The 21975-nt window shown below is 49.4% G+C and overlaps 1 protein-coding gene across 1 annotated transcript; it reads right to left on the bottom strand.

The window, feature by feature from the left end:
- Window positions 1-14634: 14634 nt before the first annotated feature.
- On the bottom strand, window positions 14635-18618 carry TMEM187 (transmembrane protein 187). The gene is given in 5 exon segments (XM_045883677.3): window positions 14635-18147; window positions 18149-18266; window positions 18269-18502; window positions 18505-18597; window positions 18600-18618. Coding segments are annotated over 5 exon segments (690 nt in total). The 3' UTR covers window positions 14635-17921.
- Between the last annotated feature and the right edge of the window lie 3357 nt (window positions 18619-21975).

The following is a 21975-nucleotide window of genomic DNA, read 5'->3' as shown; positions in this document are numbered from 1 at the left end:
GTTCCTACAATGGAAGACTACTTAGCGATAAGAAAGGAAGAACCCCCGGTCTCAGAATCACTAAGCGGAGTGAAAGGAGCAGACCATCCGTACACAGTTCTAGGCAGTGCAGACTTATCTCTTGGGACAGAAACCCGGTCAGCGGCCGCCTGGGAGTGGGCGGGGAGGGAGGGGCTGCAGGGAGGGGTGACCAAGGCCACGAGGAACCTTTGGGGATGATGGTTTCACAGATACAACTTTAACAGTGTAGGCTTTATTTTTGTTTTCCACAGCGTAGGCTTTAAATAACAGTGCAGTTCCTTTTATATCAATTCTACCTCAATAAAGTTGTTTTTAAAAAAATACAGTGTCTCTTTTAAGCAGCATTTTGTTGGGATTCCCCCCGCTTTTATCCAGCCCTGCAATCATTATTTATCCAGCCGGAGCTCTATGCCCTTTAACCAGTAACCCCCACGCCCCCCCCGCCACACACACACACAAGCACACAGTTCTGTTTTCGGGCAGTTGCCCCATCTGCTCCTTGTTCCCTCCTTTCTCCTTTTTCTTTTTCTTTCTTTTAATGATTTTATTTATTTATTTGACAGAGAGAGAGAGAGAACAAGCAGGGGGAGTGGCAGCAGAAGGAGAGGGAGAAGCAGGCTCCCCACTGAGCACAGAGCCTGACATGGGGCTCGATTCCAGGACCCTGGGATCACGACCTGAGCCGAAGGCAGACGCTTCACCCAGGCGCCCCTCCTTTCTCATTTTTTCATCTTCTTTCCATATCACACTAGTGTTATGACTCTAGGGTTACCCTCATGCATCCCTGCATTTACCCCCCCCCTCGCTTTCGACACTGTTCTTTTCATACATTTTATTTATTTTATTTTTTTTTAAGATTTTATTTATTTATTTGAGAGAGAGAATGAGACAGAGAGAGAGAGCATGAGATGGGGGAGGATCAGAGGGAGAAGCAGACTCCCCGCTGAGCAGGGAGCCTGATGCGGGACTCGATCCCGGACTCAATCCCGGGACTCCAGGATCATGACCTGAGCCGAAGGCAGTCGCTTAACCAACTGAGCCACCCAGGCGCCCCTTTTCATACATTTTAAATCCCCAAAGGCATTACTGCTTTTATTTTAAGCAGTCCATTTTTACTTACGTTTACTCACATATATTCCCTTTCTAGTGCTCTCCATGCCTTCTTGCAGATTGGTTCTTCCAGCTTGGATCCCTCCCTTGCTTCCTCCCTCCCTCCCTCCCTTTCTTTCACAAGTTACTTCATTTCTTGGCAGAAAATTGGGTCAAGAAAAGGAGAGGGTACCATCACTATAGAAGACATTAATGAATATTCTGATCCTGACTACTCCTATAAACACTACCAAAGACCCTCTCTGGGTCCCACAACATAGACATCAGTCTATTTCAAGTAACACTGTAGATAACAAATATGCTATGGGGAAAATGTGTGTCTCCTTCATGTGTTTATTAAGAGGGCTGGGGCGAATATGCTAGGGTGTTGAACAGCTTTATTAAGATATAATTCATCCCCACCAGCAGTGGATAAGAGTTCCAATATCTCCATGTTCTCATCAACACTTGGTACTATCCATGCAGTTGATGACAGCCTTTCTAGTAGGTGTGAAGTACTATCTTACTGCACTTTTGATTTCCATACCCCTAGTGACTGATGATGTTGAGCATCTTTTCATGTGCAGGATCATTTCCATCAGCTTAAAGAACTACCCGCTACATTTCTTACAGTACAGGTAGGCTTGCATCAAGTTGCCCCAGCCTTTGCCGGAAATGTATTTATTTTGCCACCACCTTCTTCTTCTCCTCCTCCCCCCTCCCCCTGCCCCCGCCCCTCCCCCCCCTCCTCCTCCTCCCCCTCCTCCTCCTTCTTCTTCTTCTTTTGCCTTCATTTTTAAAGGTTACTCTTCTGGGTATAGAACTCCGCGTTGGCCATCTTTGTCTTTCAACCCCTACAGGCGCTGTCCCATCACCTTTTGGTCTTTCTGTTGGATAGTCAGCAGTCTGTCTTCACAGTGCCTTTACTGGCTACTTTGAATAGTCCTTCTCTGTCTGGGATTTTCAACAGTTTACCTATGATGTACAGGGTTGTGATTTTCTTTGTATCTATGTTGTTTAATATTTGTAATTTGGTGACCTCCTTGAATCCGGGGATTTGGAAGATTCTCAGCCATTATCTCAAGTATTCCTTCCATCCTTATCTCAAGTCATGCCTCTGCTGTTTGTTCTCCAAAAGGTACATTTTGTCCAACTTTTATAGCTGTTTTCTGTAAGGTTTAGTCTAATATGCTCTATCATGGCCAGAGTCAGAAGTATCCAAAAGTTATTCTTCACTCCTCCCAGGCCCCACTCAAGGCCAACACCAAAGAACCAACACATCCCGTCTTCTCCCATTTGCCTTGTACCATCTCCACTGCCCCCACCTGGGCCTGGGCCACCAGCATCTCTGCCATCCTGCTGTGGGCACCCCACCCCTGCCTCACCCTCTGGCCTCCTCCCCTACCCTTCAGGGAACTCAGCACAGTCCAACTTCTCAGTCCTCAGTTCTGTCAATGTGAGCACAGCAGGGTCGCATCACAACAAAAATAAATAAGATGTTAAACTCTGCCACTGGTTTACTCTCATTCACGACAGATATGTGCACAGGCAGTGAATGCAGGCAAATCCAACCTGCGTCCCTTCACCTTACTCTCGGTTGGTTTACGAACCACTAGTGGTGGGTGGGTTGCTTTGGTTTGGTTTCGCTTTTTTCTAAAGATCTCCAAGAGCCAAGCTTCTAGTCTACCAGCCACCAGTCGCTGTAACAACCTTGAAGAAGCGTTACACTGTCAGCAGGAGGATCTAGAATGAAGCGCCAGAAGTCAGGGCTGCCTATCAAGTAGAGCCAACGCCAGACGGGCAGAGGGACGGGGACCCGTGGTATCCTAAGCACAGGACAGCAGAGAAGCGACGCTCACCTCGGGAGCAACTAGAAGAGAGGGTCAACTTCTCTTACCCCCTTCATTTTGTATTACCTCACCAGATTGCAAATGTGACACCAGAAGTATCCCCCCTGCTGTTGTTTTTCTAGAAGAGAATGAAAGTCAGCAGGCGAAAACAGTGAATGGAGACCTCCCTCTTGGGTTGGGTTTTCTGCTGAGTCACTGCCTTCATGGCTACCCGAGATAGCCGACTCCCCCACTTTCAGCTTGTTGCTAAGGCAACCAGTGAGCAGACTGGGAGTCAAGCCAACCTGGGATCAGAGGGAGTCCCATTCCCGGCCACCATGTGGCCTTTTTTTTTTTTTTTTCCCCTAGCCAGAACATTTTTAGAGTCCATTTTTTTTTTTAAAAAACAAACTTTTCCTTTTAAAAATACCTGCTCATTACAAAGACATCCAAACAGTACAGAAGAAGAAGAACACTTTCTCACTTTCCCAGCCCAGACTCTCCCCGAGCAAGGGTGGCCCCACGAACCAGCACCGTCACCTCCCATGACTCAAACTACACTCACTGTCCTGCACCTTCCGGGCTCCACACAGATGAACCTCACTTTTGTTCTTCTGCAGAGCTGCCCAGTAGACACTGTATGAATATACACTATATAGAGATTCAACTGGTACTCTGGGGAGGGTCAGTCCGATTGTTTCCAGTTTTTCTGTCTGTGCCTTTACCATCATAAACAGTCCAGAATCCCTGCACGTGTAGTTTTGCAGACTTAGGCAAGGGTATCTTTAGCTGAGACTTCTAGAAGCCGGATTCCTAGGTCATTTTGCTAAAGCGGCCTCCAAAACAATGGGTTTGGGCAAAAGTTTCACCTTTGCAAATCTAATCAGTGAAAAAGCATAGTTTGCTTTTTATTTGCATTTCAGTATGAGTGAGGTTCAACATTCCTTTATTGTCTTCACTGGCTTTTGAAGTTCCTTTCTTTAAAAAAAAAAAAAGTTTATTTATTTATTTGAGAGAGAGAGAGAGTGAGCAGCAATGGGGGGAGGGGGGAGCGGGGGGGGGGCAGGGCAGAGGAAGAATCTCAAGCAGATTCCAAGCTGAGCTCATAGCCCAATGCAGGGCTCCATCTCATGACCCTGAGATCACGACCTGAGCCTAAACCAAGAGTCAGACGGTCAATTAATTGACTGAGCCACCCAGGCCCCCCAAAGTTCCTTTCTGTGCACAATTTGGTCAGATCTGTGGTCAGATTTCCATAGCTTTTTCTTATTGGTATGAAGAGTTCTTTCCATGTTCTTGATCATAACCTTGATCTGGGTACACATGTGTTGTGAATATTCTACCCCGGTTTGTGATGTGTCTTTAACTTTGTGGTAGTTTCCATGCAAAAATTTACTAATCTTTTTCTTTACGGCTTCTGGTTTGCAATACCAGGCTTTAAAAAGCTTTTCCCAGGGGCGCCTGGGCGGGAAGCCTGCTTCTCCCTCTCCCACTCCCCCTGCTTGTGTTCCCTCTCTCACTGTCTCTCTCTCTGTCAAATAAATAAATAAAATCTTTAAAAAAAAAAAAAAGCTTTTCCCAGTTCAAGATCATTTTGAAAGGTCACTTATATTTTCTTTGTTATGAGTTTATCTTTTAATGTGTAAATGTTTTATGCAAAAGACCAACATTGATCTGATACACAGAGAACTGTGCCCAACAAACAGAGGATACATGCTTTTCAAGCTTATACAAAGCATTCAGAAAAATATCGTGCTGTGGGCCACAGAGAAAATGTTAACCAATTCCAAGAAATGGAAATCAGATTACTGAGCACAATGCAAAGAAATTCGGATGAACCAGGAAAAGACAGCCCTTCCTCCCTGCAGAATCTCCAACTGAAAATTTTTAAAAATATTTTATTTTCTGTTTGTTTAAGTAGGCTCCACACCCAACATGGGCCTCAAAGTCACAACCTCAAGATGAAGAGTTATATGCTCTACCCACTGCGCCAACCAGGGGCCCCTTCAACTAGAAGTTTTAAGACACCCTTCTAAATAAAGTTTGGGTTGAGGAAGAAATTCAAATGAAAAATACTAAGTACTACATATAACTTTATGGCAATACCTTTGGAATTCTAGATTAACTGAACGACTTTCTTTGAAAAAGAGAAATCTCCAAACCTGTCTCAAAAAGAAGTGGAGGGCGCCTGGGCGTCTGCCTTTGGCTCAGGCCATGGTCCCAGGGTCCTGGGATCGAGCCCCGCATCGGGCTCCCTGCTTGGCAGAGAGCCTGCTTCTCCCTCTCCCACTCCCCCTGCTTGTGTTCCCTCTCTCGCTGTGTCTCTCTCTGTCAAATAAATAAATGAAATCTTAAAAAAACTCATATATGGGGTGAACTGCCAGGTCAGAGGCCCTGCCATGTGACAGGCGCAATCCATGGTTGTGTTAAATAAACTGTTCTTGCCTTTCATAGAGGCAGTCACGCAAGGTGGTGAGCCCAGGAAGCGAGTATTAGAAGACACGAACACTTCCCACACTCGGAGGCCCTGCCCAGCTGAGGCATGTAGGGGGTTGGGGGCCACATCTGGCTTTGGACACTATTCTGCATCTTTGGCTAATTAACTTGGGAACCGAACACAACCTACTTTAAGCATGTGTATGGTCTCTTTTTACCTTGTACGTGGCCACCAGAGCCGCCAGACCCATCAGGGGTTAGAAAGGGGGTCCCCGCCCCACTTTCCAATTGTAGCTGTTGGCTATGGGCCCCCTAAAATGACCACAGGAAAAACCTGTTGATCAAGCAAAGCTGAGTTTATTGGACTCACTGCAATGAGGAAGAGCACCGCCTCAACAGAGGAAACTAGCAGAAACACAGAGCCTTGAGAGTCCGAGGTTATGACATCATCACATTGGATTTGTGGCCAGAGCCTAGAGGCATGACTCAGAAAGAGCTGAGGCGAGGCTCCACGAAGTGTTGGGTCACAGTCTTACCTTCCGGGAATGAGTATGTTCTGGCGCTAGAAGTGACTTGACTTTGCTCTTACCCAGTCTGACAACGGAATGAGAAGGGATACCTGTCCCACCGTTTCCCGTGGTGACAGGAAGTCTTGTGTGCCGTCAGTGGTTTAACACAGGGCTAGGAAAGGATGTTGGTTTCAGATTTCACAACTAAGACCCCTAAGCCCCTGGCGGCTCCCACCCCCCTAGAAGTCAAGCAAAATCAAGCTTCTTGGAAGTGTGGGGTCAAGGGTGGGGTGTTTTTAATTCGGTTTCTCGGGTCTGGTTTGAGGCGGGACGTTCAATGAGGACATGTGATGGGATTGCGTGAAGCCGTTTAGGATCGGTGGGTGCCTCAAGGTGCAGGCTTTGGCGGGAGCCTTGAAAGACCCGCTGAGCCGGCTAGTGTTCTCTGCTGGGAGCTGTTACCCTGATGAGGGCTAGTTGATTAATTTAATGTTTGGACAAATGGATTTTGCGGAAGTTCCTGAAATAAACAATCAAGTTATTTGCAATTTCCTCTTCCTAGACGAGAATTTCCTGGCCTACTAAAGGCATGTGAGTGCTGGGAGACCAGAGGCTGGGTGATTATCTATGGTTTCAGTCCTCGGCTGAGTAGCTCGCATTCTGAGGTCAAAAGCTGCCGCATCTGGGGGAAGCCACCTCTCCCTGGAGCCGGCTGAGGGGCATAATTGAGCAGAACTGGCCCAGTGCCAGCAGCTGTCCTCTGCTCAAGTCACCCTGTCTCATCTAGAAGTGGTGGAGCCTCTAGCCACCGCTTGGCTTGTCTCGCTAGCTCCTACCCACAAGCATCTCCTACTGAAGGGCCGCCAGCCGCAAGAACTGTGGGGTAAGCAAGGCGGAGGGGTGAGGCAGAAGTCCTCGTGCGAGGGAGTGCTTGGAATTGGGTACAAGGGTCATGTTTGAAAACGAACACCATGGAGATTAAGAACCAGAAGGAGAATAACTGCAGGAGTCCTGAAAAGCAACGGACTTGGTCTCCAGTATCTTAAGGGGCGTTTGGTATAACTGAAGCGAGGAGCAATTGAGGGTAAAAATATAATCATCACATGTGTCTGCTTCCATAGAGTTGAGACTACTCCCAAGACTGGGGAAAAGGGTGAGCCCGGGGCTGAAGAGAATCAGACAAGCTGAAGAGAAAGGGGGGCCGGTTCTGCTCAATTACGCCCCTCAGCCGGCTCCGGGGAGAGGTGGCTTCCCCCAGATGCGGCAGCTTTTGACCTCAGAATGCGAGCTACTCAGCCGAGGACTGAAACCATAGATAATCGAGTTCGGCCCAGTGAAGAGACGAGAATCCAGGCTGGCAAGACGATTCTAGCAAATGGACCCGCAGGACACTTTGCTGACTGATAAGGGGCTCCCGCTGGGCTCACGGCCACCGTGTGTCTCCTGCCACCAAAGTCAGAGCTAGGGCAGGGGGATGAACCCTTTCCACGGTGGGTGGGGGCAGTCAGAAGAGGAACACTGACTGGCATCTCACTAAATGACACTCGAGAGTGGAAAGACCGCAGCTCTCTTGCGATTTGGTTAGTTTTTCTCTTTGGTGGTGTTGCTACAGGAAATGGGTACAAAACAGGGTCCTCCGCTACATTTTCTAACTCGTTTTTATGTAGAAACCCACTCTTTTGTGGCATGGTGTTAATTCTGTAACCACCCAACTGACTACATTTGCTTATTTCTTAGAATTCTTTTTTAGTTGATTCTCTTGGAATTTTCCGTTGTACAATCATCTTATTTGCAAATAATGAGAACTTTGCTTTGTCCTTTCCAACATATATTCCTTGTATTTCTCTTTTTCAATGTCAAATAATAGCGGTGGTCATGAGGATATCCTCTTGTTCTTGGCTAATGAAAATGCTCCCGGGTTTCACCATTAGGCATAGCACTGCCTTTTGGCTTGAGATATGTATTTGTCTTTTTATTTTTTTAAGATTTTATTTATTTGTTTGAGAGAGAGAGAGAGAGAGAGAGAACACGAGCAAGGGGAAGGGCAGAGGGAGAAGCAGACTTCTTCTGGACCCCAGGATCATGACCCGAAGGCAGACGTTTAACCGACTGAGCCACCCAGGCTCCCCGAGATCTATATTCCTGAAAAAAGACATGGCTGGAATGATATTACCCATCCCACTTGCTCTTCTAGAACATTTCCACTATCCCACCAAGAGGTGGAGTCTCCTTGGCCCTGGGTGGGCCTCTCTGTGCCTTGACTAGATGCAGGCTGTCAGAAGGGACACTGGTGACGTCCAAGGCCGGATCCCTCTCACGGGCTGCTCTTCCTTGGAAGCAAACGCCATGCTGTGAGGAAGGCCCCGTGTGCAGAGGAACCAGCTGACGTCCAGCACCAACTCCCCACTTGCCATCTCCAGCACTCGGGGAGCTTGCCTCAGCCAATGCCGCAGACGGCGGGATGAGCCCTGCTCACCTTGCAGGTTCACCAGCATAACGAGCGCTCGGCCTTGTTCGAAGCCACTATTTCGGGGGAGTTCATAGTTACCTGGAACATCATCTATTCTGATTCTTAGGTCATGAGGAGAAGTGAATTTCATCAAATATTTTTTTCTTTTACTTTGTTATTGTGGTAAAATATGCATATAAAATTTACCATTTCAACCATTTTTAACTGTATAGCTCAGTGGCATTGAAGTTCAGATCATTCGTATTGCCGTGTGACCATCCCCACCATCCATCCCCTGAATGTTTCCATCTTCCCAAACTGAAATCTGGCCGGATTAGACATTTGCTCCCCAGCCCGCTCCCCAGTCCCTGGCACCCACCGTCCTACTTTCTGTCTCTCTGAGTTTGCCTACTGCAGGCATCTCATAGAATGGAATCATACACTATGTATCCTTTTATATCTTGGCTTCTTTCACTCAGGGTGTTCTCAAGATTCATCAGTGTTGAAACATATATGAGAATTTTATTCCTTTTTTGAGACTCAGTGCTGAGTGCGGAGCCCGACTCGGGGCTCAATCCCACGACCCTGAGATCATGATCTGAGCTGAAACCAAGAATTGGCCACTTCACTGACTGAGCCACCCAGGCGCCTCCAAAATAAAATCTTCTTTAAAAAAAAAAAAAGAATTTTATTCCCTTTTAAGGTTGAATGACATTCCATTGTATGTCTCTATCACATTTTGTTTATCCATCCATCAGTTAATGGGCACTTGGGTGGCTTCCACCTTTCAGCTGCCGTGAACACCGGTGTAGGAGTGTCTGTTCCAGCCCCTGCCTGCATGCAGTTCCTTTGAGTGGACACCCAGAAGTGAAATTGCTTCAAATACCTTTTTGTAGACGATAAATCATATGGGCATAGTTCAGTACAGTGAAGCTACAGATATTATTTCTACTCTCTGGGTGAAAGGAGGAAGTTCAGAGAGGTCAGGTGACCTGCTCAAGGCCACACGGCAAAGTGGGCAGAATTCCAGTTAAACTCATCTTTAAAAAAAGAAAAAAATGCCTCTCCTCTATTAGATCAGGAGCCCCATGGGAGTCCAAACCAGGCCAGTCTCATTCATGACCATCCTGCAAGGTGTATTCGTTTCTTAACCTGCTTTTGGATTATATTAACTAATATTTTTATTTTCAAAACGTGGATCAATACTTATCAGTGATAATGATCTGCAGTTTTCTTTGTGGTGTGTGTGTAGGAGGGTGTTATCTTTGTCAACTCTGGAAACCAGTTTCATTCATTCGGTCAGCCTGAACTCTTGGAATGAACCCACAGAGAGTCTGTTCTCCTGCGAGGAGAAGGTTCTTCTGGTTTCACAAAACCCATTTGGAGGTTTTTCTTTATTTTATTTAATACACTAGAACTACCTGTTTCTGAAAGGCCTGAGGCTGTTGCGGGGCTGGCTGGCTGATGTCTCTCCCCATTTTCTTCTCTGCTCAGCTGTTCTCTTTCTTCTGGGGTCAACTTTGGCAATGTCAATTTCCCTCCTCTCCTAGCTGTCCCACGGTGGGAGTGTGCCTTAAAACCCTGCTACCCACGGCCCACTGGGGCACCGAGGGCCCCTCCCACCAAAGCCAGGAAGTCTGGAACAAAGCCAGGAGAGGCCCCGCCCAGAGCCTGTGGCTCTCCCATGGCTCAGGGCCACAGACCCAGAAAGCACCTCACCTCCAGTTACTGCTGATGGAGCAGGAGGAGCCCCGCCCTGAAGGCCCCCAGTGCTTCTCCCTGCTGGGCTGTCCTCCCCGCGACCCCTCTTCTCCTTCTCTGCCGCCCTTGCCTCTGGCTCTCCCCACTAGGGCAGACATAGAGGAAGAGATGCTCAACCTCATTAGTCAAGGGGAAATGCAAGAGAAAAGCAGAAGACAGTCTCTCTCTCTCTCTCTCTCTCTCTCTCTCTCTCTCTCTCTCACACACACACACACACACACACACACACACACACACTAGAATGATTACACTAAAAGGACTGGTCGTACCAAGTGTCGGTGAGGACAGGGGAAGTGTAAACTGGGACAGCCACTATGGATACTATGGATAACTATTGGGCAGTTTCTGCTTTTTTCTTTTCTTCTCTTTCTTTCCTTTTTTTAAGGAGCTAGAAGTTTATTGAGTACACCCCAAGGGAGCAGAGAGGAGAGGCTATCTGCTGTTGGGCAGTTTCTGGAACTTGAACTTCACCTACCCTAGCAAGCGATTCCACTTCTAGGTTACACCAAAAAGGAATGACTGCATATGTCCACACAAAGACCTTGTCCGTAGCAGCTGGAAACAGCCCAAATGCCCACCAACAAAATGAACAGATCCACAAACCTGTCCAATATCCACACTGATGCAGGCCGGGTGGGTCTGAGGACCCAGAGGGGCTTCCAGAGGACCAGCCACAAGGGTCCTTGGCTTCATGCAGGAAAGAAATCAACTGCGAGCCAAGAGAAAGTGAGAGTAGAGTTTATCGAAGACCTACGAGAGTGTAGATACAGGCAGCGTCCAGGAGACTCAGGAAGGAAAAGGGAATGAGTTCATCTGGGCTTTTTATTGAGGACGACGGTCTGGTGCGTGTCCCCTCAGTAACCCAGGAACAAACATGAGTATGTAGATGTCCTCCTATGCCCTGGAGCCAGGGGTCTTGAGGAGCCAGTGGGCTTGGAAAATGTTCTGGACGACCCTGTCCGGTCACCCCTTAGGTGTTATCTGTTGACTGGAAGACTCCAAAAAATCATTAAATCCTTGACCTTCACAAGGAGGACATAGACTATCTGTTCTAGGAGGCATGTGTAAGGCGGGGGCGTAGCTCCTAGCAAGAACAGAAACAGGAAAAGGAGCGAAAAAAAGCCGTTCTTCGTGGGGTCCCTTTAGTTTCCTTGTCTCAATACTATGGAATACCACTCAGCAACAGAAAGGAATGTACGTGCTATTATGTGTATGAATGTCACAGGTCATATGCTTCCATTTATGTGAACTTCCATGCAAAACCAATCTGTGGTGATAGAGGTCACAATCGTGTTTACATGTGTGGAAAGTTCGAGTCGTGTACTTAAAAGGCTCATAGAAAGAATTTATGTCAGCTTTTCATGCTATAAGATTCACTTGAAGTACCATCACCCACCAGTGTTATTATGGAGTTATTTTTATTAATGTAGTTGTATTTTAAAATTCTCATGATGATTTGTAAAACTTGTATGGTAATTGCGGGTGTGTGCGTTTATTGACTTCTGACCGAATCGCACTGGGCTTTATGGCTTTCGATGCCACTCACAGACGTGGGGGGCCCGGGGGGCCGCCGGCCCGTCAGAGCGCCGGGAGTCATGGGCTTGTTCACGTTTCCTGCAACTGCACAGAACTGTTCTTTTTTTGACCTAAATACCTTCTAGGGAAGCCCATAGAAACCTCCCTCTCTGATGCTAGATTTGTCCATTTCTCCTTGGAGTTCTGTCAATTTTTGCTTTATGTGTTTTGAAACTGTTTTAACATTATTCCAAAATGTTCTTGTTTTGTCCCAAAGCTCATTTTGTCCTCTCGGTTAGCAGGTGCCGAAGTGTATCTTTTTTCTCATTCTTTCACGTGTAATCTTGCGCAGTCATGTTTTAGGTGTGTCCCTAGTAAACAGCATATGCCTGGACATTGTGGTTTTGATACGCTATGACAATCTCTGACCGTGTCCCTGTCTGAAGTCCCCTCAGAGGTGGTATCTGTTGTTTGTGGTGGGTCTGGCTCAGTCCCTTGTGGGAGTCACAGGCTCAGCTCCCCAAACCTGTTGGGGTTGTACAATGTAAGCAACAATCATCTCGGGGAAAAAAGCCCATCCAAATGGCAGCGATGAAGAGTTTCACAGTGGAAAACATTTCTGAACCGCTTGCCGGGCAAGGGCAGGGTTCTCTCCAGTGAAGGCGGTGTTGCGGGCCTCCTGTGTCCACACCGGGCCCCCACCCCATCCTAGCGCACGTGCTATTGCAGTTCTGATGAGAGGCTTTGAAAATTAAGAATGTGTTTTCAAAGCTTCACACCCACTAGAATGGCCATAAGGAAGCAATAGCAACAAAAGCCGGCCCGTCAGAGTGCCCGTTTATTGACTTCTGACCGAATTGCGCTGGGCTCTTCAGACTTACTTTATGGCTACAAAACATCACAGAGTCATGGGCTGTCCCCGCGCACAAGAAATGTATACAGAAATGTTCACGGCAGCATTCTTCGTAAGAGCCAAAAGGTGGAAACGCTGTGCCTGACGAGTGCCTAAGTCATTACTGATGGGCTACAAAATGAATGAACCTTGCAAACACGCTGAGTGAAAGGACCCAGACAAAAAGGCACATATTGAGCAATTCCATTTATACCAGATGTCTATAACAGGTCAATCCACAGAGGCAGAGTGGAGATGAGTGGGTGTCAGGGGCTGGGGGGAAGAGGGAATGAGGAGTGACTGCTAACGGGTCCAGGGTTTCTTTTCGGATGATGACAATGGTCTGGAATGAGACAGTGGTGATGGTTGCACAACCCTGTGAATATACTAAAAACCACCAAAATGGGCGCCTGGGTGGCTCAGTTGGTTAGACGACTGCCTTCGGCTCAGGTCATGATCCTGGAGTCCCGGGATCGAGTCCCGCATCGGGCTCCCTGCTCGGCGGGAGGCCTGCTTCTTCCTCCCCCACTCCCCCTGCTTGTGTTCCCTCTCTCGCTGTCTCTCTCTCTGTCAAATAAATAAAATCTTTAAAAATTTGCTCAGGCAACCTCTATTTTAAGCCAGGAGAGGCAACCAAGAAGGAAATGACATTCTCGTTCACCCCCATTAGACCAGCAGACAGTAAATCGTCTGACGGCACCAAGTGCTGGTGAGGACAGGGAGCAATGGGAACTCTGGTGGGCAGTCATTTCAGCAACCTCTTTGGCGACGGATTTGGCAACTTCTAGTCAAGGGCAGCCGTGCACGGCAGACGCTCTCGTGAAGGGCTCACACGTAAGAAGAGAGGCGTGGATGCGGCACCCAAGAAGGAATTACGTCAACGGACACCCCAGGAGACCCGGGGAAAAACTCGCACCGATCCAGTCTTGCAGGCTGCAGGAGAAGGGTCTGGACCCTGTGTTGCATTTATAGAATAAGAGCACGTGGGGGGATAGGGGATACCTGAGCCTGGGTGGGGGTAACCTCTGGGGCAGGAAGGCAGGGATGGGGCTCATGTCAGGTTTCATGTCTTTCAAAGGAAGAGACCTGAGCCGGCTGAGAGGGTAGCAGCCCACACACCCTGGCAGAGGCCCCAGTGGAAGTCAGGCGGGGCCGAGAAAGAAGAGACAGAAGTAAAACCAGAAGTCAGCGATTCTGAAGAGAAACAGAGGGCAAAGATCAAAGCGAAGGGCAGGAAATGGAAGAAAAGACTAGAAAAACATGACCATGGTTGGAAGGACCTGCTAGGCTACCCTGACCCAGGCTGCAAACAGCAAAGCAGCATGGTCAGCTGAAAGGCAGCAGGGGCTCAAGGGGCACCTAGGAGGAAGACTGCTTGTCATAGAAACGGGCCCGGGGATTGCTAAAAGGACCCGGGACCCAAGCCTCCATTTGGAAAGGGAAGAGGTGCTCTCCAATCACACTAGAGGACATAAACCACCTGGTTATGCTCATCCAAAGATTTCAACTCACGGAGATTTCCAGATGTCAGAGGGAAGTGCTTTACCTGTTGGAAATGCCTCTGTCCTCCCAGGCTACAATGAAGCTTTTTTTTTTTTTTTTTTTAAGATTTTATTCATTTATTTGGCAGAGAGAGAGCACACAAGCAGGGGGAACAGCAGAGGGAGAGGGAGAAGCAGGCTCCCCGGTGAGCAGGGAGCCGGATGCGGGGCTCGATTCCAGGACCCTGGGATCATGACCTGAGCTGAAGGCAGATGCTTAACTGCTGAGCCACCCAGGCGCCCCTACAGTGCAACTTCTTACACACAGTTTTGGCATTTTCTCTCCTCAATTCAATGTGATCACAGAGAGCACCAGCTAATTACGGTTTGCTAAACTGTCATGTTGACAATATCAGCTGAATGGTTTTATTTCTAAATGTAAATTTTAACTATTTTTATAATTACTGTTTTAAATAATTTTTAAAAGATTTTATTTATTTGAGAGAGTGAGAGAGAGCACGAGAGGGGAGAGAGTCAGATGGAGAAGCAGACTCCCTGCTGAGCAGGGAGCCCGATGTGGGACTCCACCCCGGGACTCTGGGATCATGACCTGAGCCGAAGGCAGACACGTAACCAACTGAGCCACCCAGGCTCCCTGTTTTCAATAATTTTTTAAAGGAATCGCTACACCCAACGTGGGGCTTGAACTGACGACCCTGATTGAGATCAAGAGTCGCCTGCTCCACCAATGGAGCCAGACAGGCGCCCCTATTTTTAATAATTTTATAATGAAAATTTTATAGTGAAAAGATCTGAAGCAGCTATAGAGATGTTAAGATTTGACAAAGCTATCTGATGAATAGACAAGCATAATCTAGGGATCTGAAAAAATGTCTTAAGAGCAGAAACCCAAAAGCTATGTAGAAAAAGAGAGACATAGAGAGATACGGGACCATGTAAATCTTCAACCATGTTACTTTCAAATATCCACAAAGTCAAAACACAAATGATAGATTAAAAAAAAATACTTATCATCTGTATGCCAGATGAATGGTTAATCTTTATAATATAAAACAGAGTTCCTACAAATTAAGAAGGAAAAAGACAGGGGCGCCTGGGTGGCTCAGTTGGTTAAGCGACTGCCTTCGGCTCAGGTCATGATCCTGGAGTCCCGGGATCGAGTCCCGCATCGGGCTGCCTGCTCGGCGGGGAGTCTGCTTCTCCCTCTCCCACTCCCCTTGCTTGTGTTCCCTCTCTCGCTGTGTCTTTCTCTGTCAAATAAATAAATAAAATCTTAAAAAAAAAAAAAAAAGAAGGAAAAAGGTCAAGAATGAGGAAGAACGTGGGGCGCCTGGGTGGCTCAGTCGTTAAGCGTCTGCCTTCGGCTCAGGTCATGGTCCCAGGGTCCTGGGATCAAGCCCCGCATCGGGTTCCCTGCTCAGCGGGAAGCCCGCTTCTCCCTCTCCCACTCCCCCTGCTCATGTGTGTGTGCGCTCTCTCTCTCTCTCAAATAAATAAAATTTAAAAAAAAGAATGAGGAAGAACAAATGCATGAGCACCACACACAGTGTCCTTCACACAAAGTGGAAAAGCGTGTCACACCTTTCTGGTGCGTGCAGCCGGTGAAAGCTGGGAAGGAATCAGCGCCTGGATGAGGACAGGGTGAAGGAGCCCAGATCAGCCCCCCGCCAAGGACAGAAGATGCAAGTGCACAGAGTTGCGTGTCCCGTGACAGGGCCACCAGAATCCTGACAGGCCTCTCAGGTGGCTCGTTGTCCGCCCCCACCCCCACCACCACCCCAGCCCAACGAGCCAGTGTCACCTCAACAATCAGCAAAACCAACCCAACTGTTTTCACTGGGGGCACATCCCCAGGCTGTGGTTATGGGAAAGCAAGGAAGAGAGGCTGAGACGTCAGGGAGAGGTAGAGCCACGCAGTGGGCAGGACTTTGGGCAGGGGGGTGGGATGCCGGGTTTCTGCTGCAACTGTCAGCCAAGTGGGACTTCTGGAGTTTTCGTTTCTGTGAAATGAGGGGGTTGGGGCAGATGGTTTCGGAGAGCCCTCCCAGCTTTGGGACCTCTAGACCGTTTAGGCCAAAAGCAGGGAGAGGGCCCCTCTGGTAACCACTGGCCTCTCAGCCTTGCAGCGGTAAGATGGAGAAACAGAGCAGACACAGCCACCAGCCTTCTTCCTCTCCTGGCTCAAACATTGCCGGGCTGAGGCACTCTGCGATGCCGGCCCCAGAACCTGGGGCTCACCACGGCTGGAGGGGATGCAGGAAGCCGCATGGGGGCAGCGAGAAGAGAAGGTTCCAGGCCTCTGGCTTTAGAGGAGTTAGATGATTTAGCAAATAGACAGGACACCCAGTTAAATCTGAATTTAAGATAAACAGTGCAACAATTTCTTAGAATAAGCACATCTCATGTGATATTTGGGACACGCCGGGCCTAAAACATCATTTGTAGTGCTACATTTTATCTGACAACCTTGGATGGGAGACAGGCAGGACAGAGCGGGTTGGGCTTCTGGAGGTCTCTGCTCTGCCCCGTGTCTCCCCGGGTCCCGGCGTGGTAAAGGGCCCCCTGCGGTCCCCCACCCCCACAGTGGTGTGCCTAGTTCTCCATGAAACTGTCCTGAGTCACCCGAATGTGAGCACGCCACCTGTTTCCTGTGCAGGAGTGGCATAAAAACCAGAAGGTTCTCAGGCTTATTTATTAAGCATTGGTAAAAATGAAATGAAATCCAATGAGAAGTTATTGCTCAAAGGTGTGGAATGAACAAGGCCGTGCAGACCCCAGCCATTCTCCATGAGGCAAACAGCTACTAAGAGAAAAACAGCAAAACTGGGGGGAGGAACCACTCAGATACTAGGTGAAGAACCCACCCCATATAAGACCCTGGTCCCCTCTGCCCCCACCCTCCCATCCTCATCCCTACCTGAGCCACCCAAGGACGCACATCCTCCCCTCCCTCCCGCTGACCTCTCTGAGGTAAGGGTGGCCTCCCTAGAGACACCCATAGCCTTTTTCCTCTTCTAAGGCATATAGAGCCTTCAAGACACTGTCATGGAACAAAGCTGTTTCCCCAAGCAAACGCCACCCTGCTCTTCACCCACTGGCATGCCCTGCCTCCGGGCCCCCAACGCTGAGCCAGGCCACACCATTTGCCCGGGCCTTGTGGGAGGGTTAGAGGTTGGCTGCCCACTGCCCCAGCAGAGGCAAGGCTCACTGGCTCTCAGCTGCGGGCTTCTTCAGGTGATGGCTTGGTTCATGGTTCAGATCCACCACCCACTTGAGAGGTGCCCGGGTGGGACAGAACATCCAGCACAGGTACCCAGTTTCAAAAGCATCTCAACAGTCAGCAGTCATAGCAATGGTCCACATGCCAACCTGCAGGCTCCAGGGAGAGGGGCCTTGGGGGACACTGAGCAGGCACACGTGGGCAGCCCATCCTGAGATGTCATTTGGCAGAGACAGTGCCCTCTTTAACTCTGCCTTCACCTTTGTCTTTCAAGAACAGATGCCCTTCTGGGGTGCCTGGGTGGCTCAGTCGGTTAAATGCGGGGGATGTTCCGTGACAGTGTCTTGAAGTAAGTCTCTTTGAAAGTAAGTTGCAGACAGCATAACATTTCACCTCTAAATCTTGACGCCCACAACTTCGAGGGAAGGGACGGTCTTCCATGTAATCCTCGTATCGTCTCACATCCGGGAAGTTTAACACCAATGACAGCTGCAGGGGGGTGGGGGTGGTCAGTGGTCAGCTTCTTTCCACATTTTGGTTTTCTTTATTTAAGTGTTGTTTTCTTTATTTAAGTAATCTCTACACTCCACATGGGACTCGAACTCACAACCCAGAGATCAAGAGTCGCATGCTCTTCTGACTGAGCCAGCCGGGCGCCCCGTTTCTTCTTCTTTTTTTAAGTTTTTTCTTTCCACACTTTAATGTACCTTCCCCTCAGGAGGAGGGCTTCGGCAAGTGTTTAAATTTGTCAGGAACAAGAATGCAAAGTGGAACTGGAGCACATCACAGGCTTTGAGCCACTGGAAGAGATGCCACCGCGCGAGCTGATGGTCACACAGCTCGAGGCCCACACAGCCCAAGCAGGAGAGCACGCCCGGAGCCAAGGAGACTCCCGAGGAGACAGTGCCGTAGCGCCTATGGGCACAGGGCCTGGCCCACGGCAGCTGCGATGTGGGCGCCCAGCGCAACCTCAAACCCACAGGGGTGCAGCAGGGCGAGGCCGTAACTGCCCAGGGAGAGACACCTGATGGCAAGGAACAACCTCCCGACCCGTCTAGGGAGAGGCGCCAGGCCACCAGCCATGCAAAGATGGGCAAGGTGAGCCACTGGTCAAGCAACTGCGTCGCAATCCGCAGCCACCGAACCAGGCCATAGACCAGGGCCATGCCAGCAAAGACATCCTTCAGGTAGCGAGCCCTCTGCACCTCCATGGGGCGTCCTGGGGCCCTAGCATTTCTCTGTAGCCAGTACACCCCCAGGAGGACGCAGGCCAAGTTAATGAGTTGAAGGGCATGGCCAGGAAGGCGGGGAGGCTGGCTATGCGGGCTTCGGCATGGTGTTCATAGCCCACTTGGACGAAGATGCCATTGAACACCCCGTGTAGACGGTGGCCATGCAGAAGCAGCTGGCCACAGCCCCATGGAAGAGGGCCTGCCTGGACTCAGGCTTCACATGGAGCCCTGGGTAGGACTCGGGGCGGCCTCCACTGTCAGTTCAGAATTCAGATAAACCGCTTTTGTAAAACGCGCCTCGGCCTCCCGGCTGAGCCAGTTTCTTCAGCAGGAAGAAGTCCCCATGATTCCCGATGCAGATGGCACGACCTTGCCCCAGAGTGGTGGACGCAGGCCAGAGAGAGGTAGCGGTCCTGCCGACTGGCTGGCAGGAGTGGAAGAGCGTTCTGCCTTTTTCTTCTGTGGTTATGAAAAGAGTGTGGTTAGAAAGAAAACCATCCAAAAGAGAGCCTCCATCTTCCCAACTCTCTGCCTTAGGATCCACCAACAGTTTTCATCAGAAGAAAACAGAAATAAAAGTAAAGCAATACCCACAGTGTGTTCACTTTCTTACTCGTGGCTTCTGGAAGCCTCTAGAATGTTCTCTCCCCTAGGGGTTTCGTGCCCTTCTCTCCTGCTCGTTGCCCTAGTTCCCTTAGCACCACTGCATTTAGAGACTTAGACCTTTCTAAGGTCTCTTGTTACAATTCGGAATGGGCTTTCCCACCTCAGCGGTATCATAAATGTTGACATTTCCAGTCAGCCCGAAGCCCTTTAAACCAAATATCCAGAGAACCAATATCTAGAGACTGTTAGCTGTGGTGAGTTCTGGAATCCAAGGCAAGGGATGGGACAGTGCTAGAGGAGAAGGAGGGGAGGGGGGAGGAAAAGAGGAAGGGGAGGAGGAGGGAAGGGGGCAGGAGAAGGAGGGGAAGGTGGGGGAGAGGACGAGGGGAGGAGGACAAGTCTCCCCCCTCTGCTTCTCAGGTGCAAGGCCAGGCGGCACAGCTAGCCCTCCTGCCCTCCCCTGAAGTGCCACACTGTCCCAAGTTGCCTTCTTTCCATTTCCTGCAGTCACAGAAGCAGACCATGGGAAAACCATGTGCACTTATCACTGACTGTCAACTGCTTTGGGGCCAGCTGTGGTGTGAGTTGGCCTAGTAGCCGAGAAAGGTATTTCCATCGTAGAGAGAAAAGGTTCAGTGCCCTGAAAATGAAAATGACTCAAAAGCCAAGAGGGTAGCAGGTGGGGTTGAGAGGGACTGTCTGTGTTCAAACTCCGGCTCCCCCCACCTTCTAGTTATGTGACCTCAGCCCTTAACCGGTCTGGGCCTCAGTTTGCATACCCGTCCCATGAGATGCTGCCAGGGCCTCCCAGCAGAGGAGTCATCACGAGGATTAAGTCAGCTCTTATACATAAGGACCACCGCACAGTGTTTACTTCTGAGGCATTGCAATGCCCATACCCCCTCCGGCAATTTAGGCCTGGAAAGGGCAGGGTGGGGTGTGACTCTCTGCTCTCCTTCTTGCTCAGTGAGTCCCTGCTCAATTCCAGTTCAATTCAATTCAGCACCAAGCCAGCACCTCTACCCTTCTTCCTCATGCTTCCCCTGGCACATTACCATTGCACTTCTCACCTGGGCCCTGGGCATCCACCTACACTCTCTGCGGAGGGAGCTGCTGAGCCTCCCACTGAGCTTTCTTGTTCCCACCCTGCCTTGGGGGCCCGTCGTTAAGGAGGACCACAAGGCCCAGCATTTCCACCAGTGAACTAAAGCCCTCACCCCGACTCTGCATCTCCTCATTGACTATAAGCCTCCTTCTCAGCTCGTGGCTGTGTCACATGACTCCCCCAAGCCCTTCTCTAACGAGCTTCCAGGTCCAGGTCGGCGGGGGGCCCTGGGGTTCCTATTTCCAGGCAGGCCGCTGCTAACGTGGTCTGCACACAACAGCCCCCAGCACCTTCCTCAAGTACCGCTGGGCTGGATGGTGCCAGTCCCCAGTTAACACTGGGCTGGCTCTCCACGCCATGCATGATCACGTCCCAATCTCCAGGCCACCAAAGTGCCATCCCCATGGAGCCCTGAAAGCTCCCTAGGCCCAGTCTGTCCTTCAGCTAGAATGAGATCCTGCTGTCCTCATTCCCTCCTGCCTCAGGTCTGCTAACACTTTCAACTTGGCCTCCCCATTCAGCTCCTGACTCCAGCTGGGACACCTCACCTGCACCTCTCTGGGGCATGGCTCTGTGGCATGAATTGCCAGGCCTTTGGGACCTCCTGTCTGCCCGCAAGCATGGATGAGAGCCGGGGACAGGAGTCAAATACTGTCAACTTGATAGAGAAGGAGGTCCGGGAAGGGCGTGGAAAATGACTCCTCTCTCTGGCTGCTGGGCAGAGTCCATCTGAGCCCTTGTGCAAGCTGAAAGTGACATGTCATCAAACCACCTTCCTGAATCCACCAAGAACACCAGGCTCGGTACTTTATGGCCAAGCTCCTCCGCACACCTGAACTGTCATGACTCTTGCTACCCGACACAGATTCCCCCAGCACCTGGCACACGATGGCCGGAGGCTCAACAGCATTGGCCTGCAGTTCTGGGGTCTTTTGGGGGAAGTCCTGCAAAGCATGACAATATCCTGGCTAAGGGGTTCACACATGTTCCTTAGACTCTCCTGCTTCCTGGGGCTATATGCATTTAAGCAAGAGGCACTGTCAGCAATCACAGTGGTGGCTTCTTTCCTGTAGCATTTATGACAACTGCTTGTTGTGTCCCTGACTATCCTGACCACCCTTGCTGCTTTTCTGCACATGAGGGGATGCCAGCCTCAGGGCTGTAACATGGGACACCCCCAGCAGGTGAGGCCAATCTGGGCCACCTGGATACCCGAGAAGCCTGGAGCAACTCCAGTGATTCCTGAACTCTAGGGAGAGAATTGCTGAATTCAGGCAAGGCCCTTGGAAACCAGTAGCTCATCTTCCTTATTTTACAGGGGAGGGACGTGGGACCACAGACATGAGGTGAATGCCCAAGGTCATTTAGGGCAGTTGGTGGCACAGTCATTTACAGGGTAAATGTCCTTTGGCTGTCACAGGTGTCTTTGGCCTTTCTCAAAGAAACGCTTCCAAATGCATAAAAACAGAGAGTTACAACATAAATTTAATATGTTTAAAGATGGTATGGAAATAGTTTCGGAAATGTGTGATTCGGTAATATATGTGCTACTTTACTAGTAAATGAAATTACAGAATCTACGGGCAGATTGTAGCTACAATAATTTCAAAGTCGTTATTCTGCCTGCCGCTAAGTCTTGTATTTGAGTTAATTTCAGGATAACTACAACAAAAGCTAAGTGATCTGAAATGATCTGTAACTTCCACTGGTGACAAAGTCACCAAGCTAACACTCTGTGCTCTGTAGCCTACATTCGTAATTGCAGGAAAGGCCAAATTTCGACTATCAGTTGCTGAAAATAAAGATAAA

This window comes from Mirounga angustirostris, unplaced genomic scaffold (assembly GCF_029215605.1).
Source record: "Mirounga angustirostris isolate CCGP_5_RB_7025 unplaced genomic scaffold, mMirAng1.0.hap1 SCAF_11, whole genome shotgun sequence".
NCBI lineage: Eukaryota > Metazoa > Chordata > Mammalia > Carnivora > Phocidae > Mirounga > Mirounga angustirostris.
This window is presented reverse-complemented; position numbering and strand designations above follow the sequence as displayed.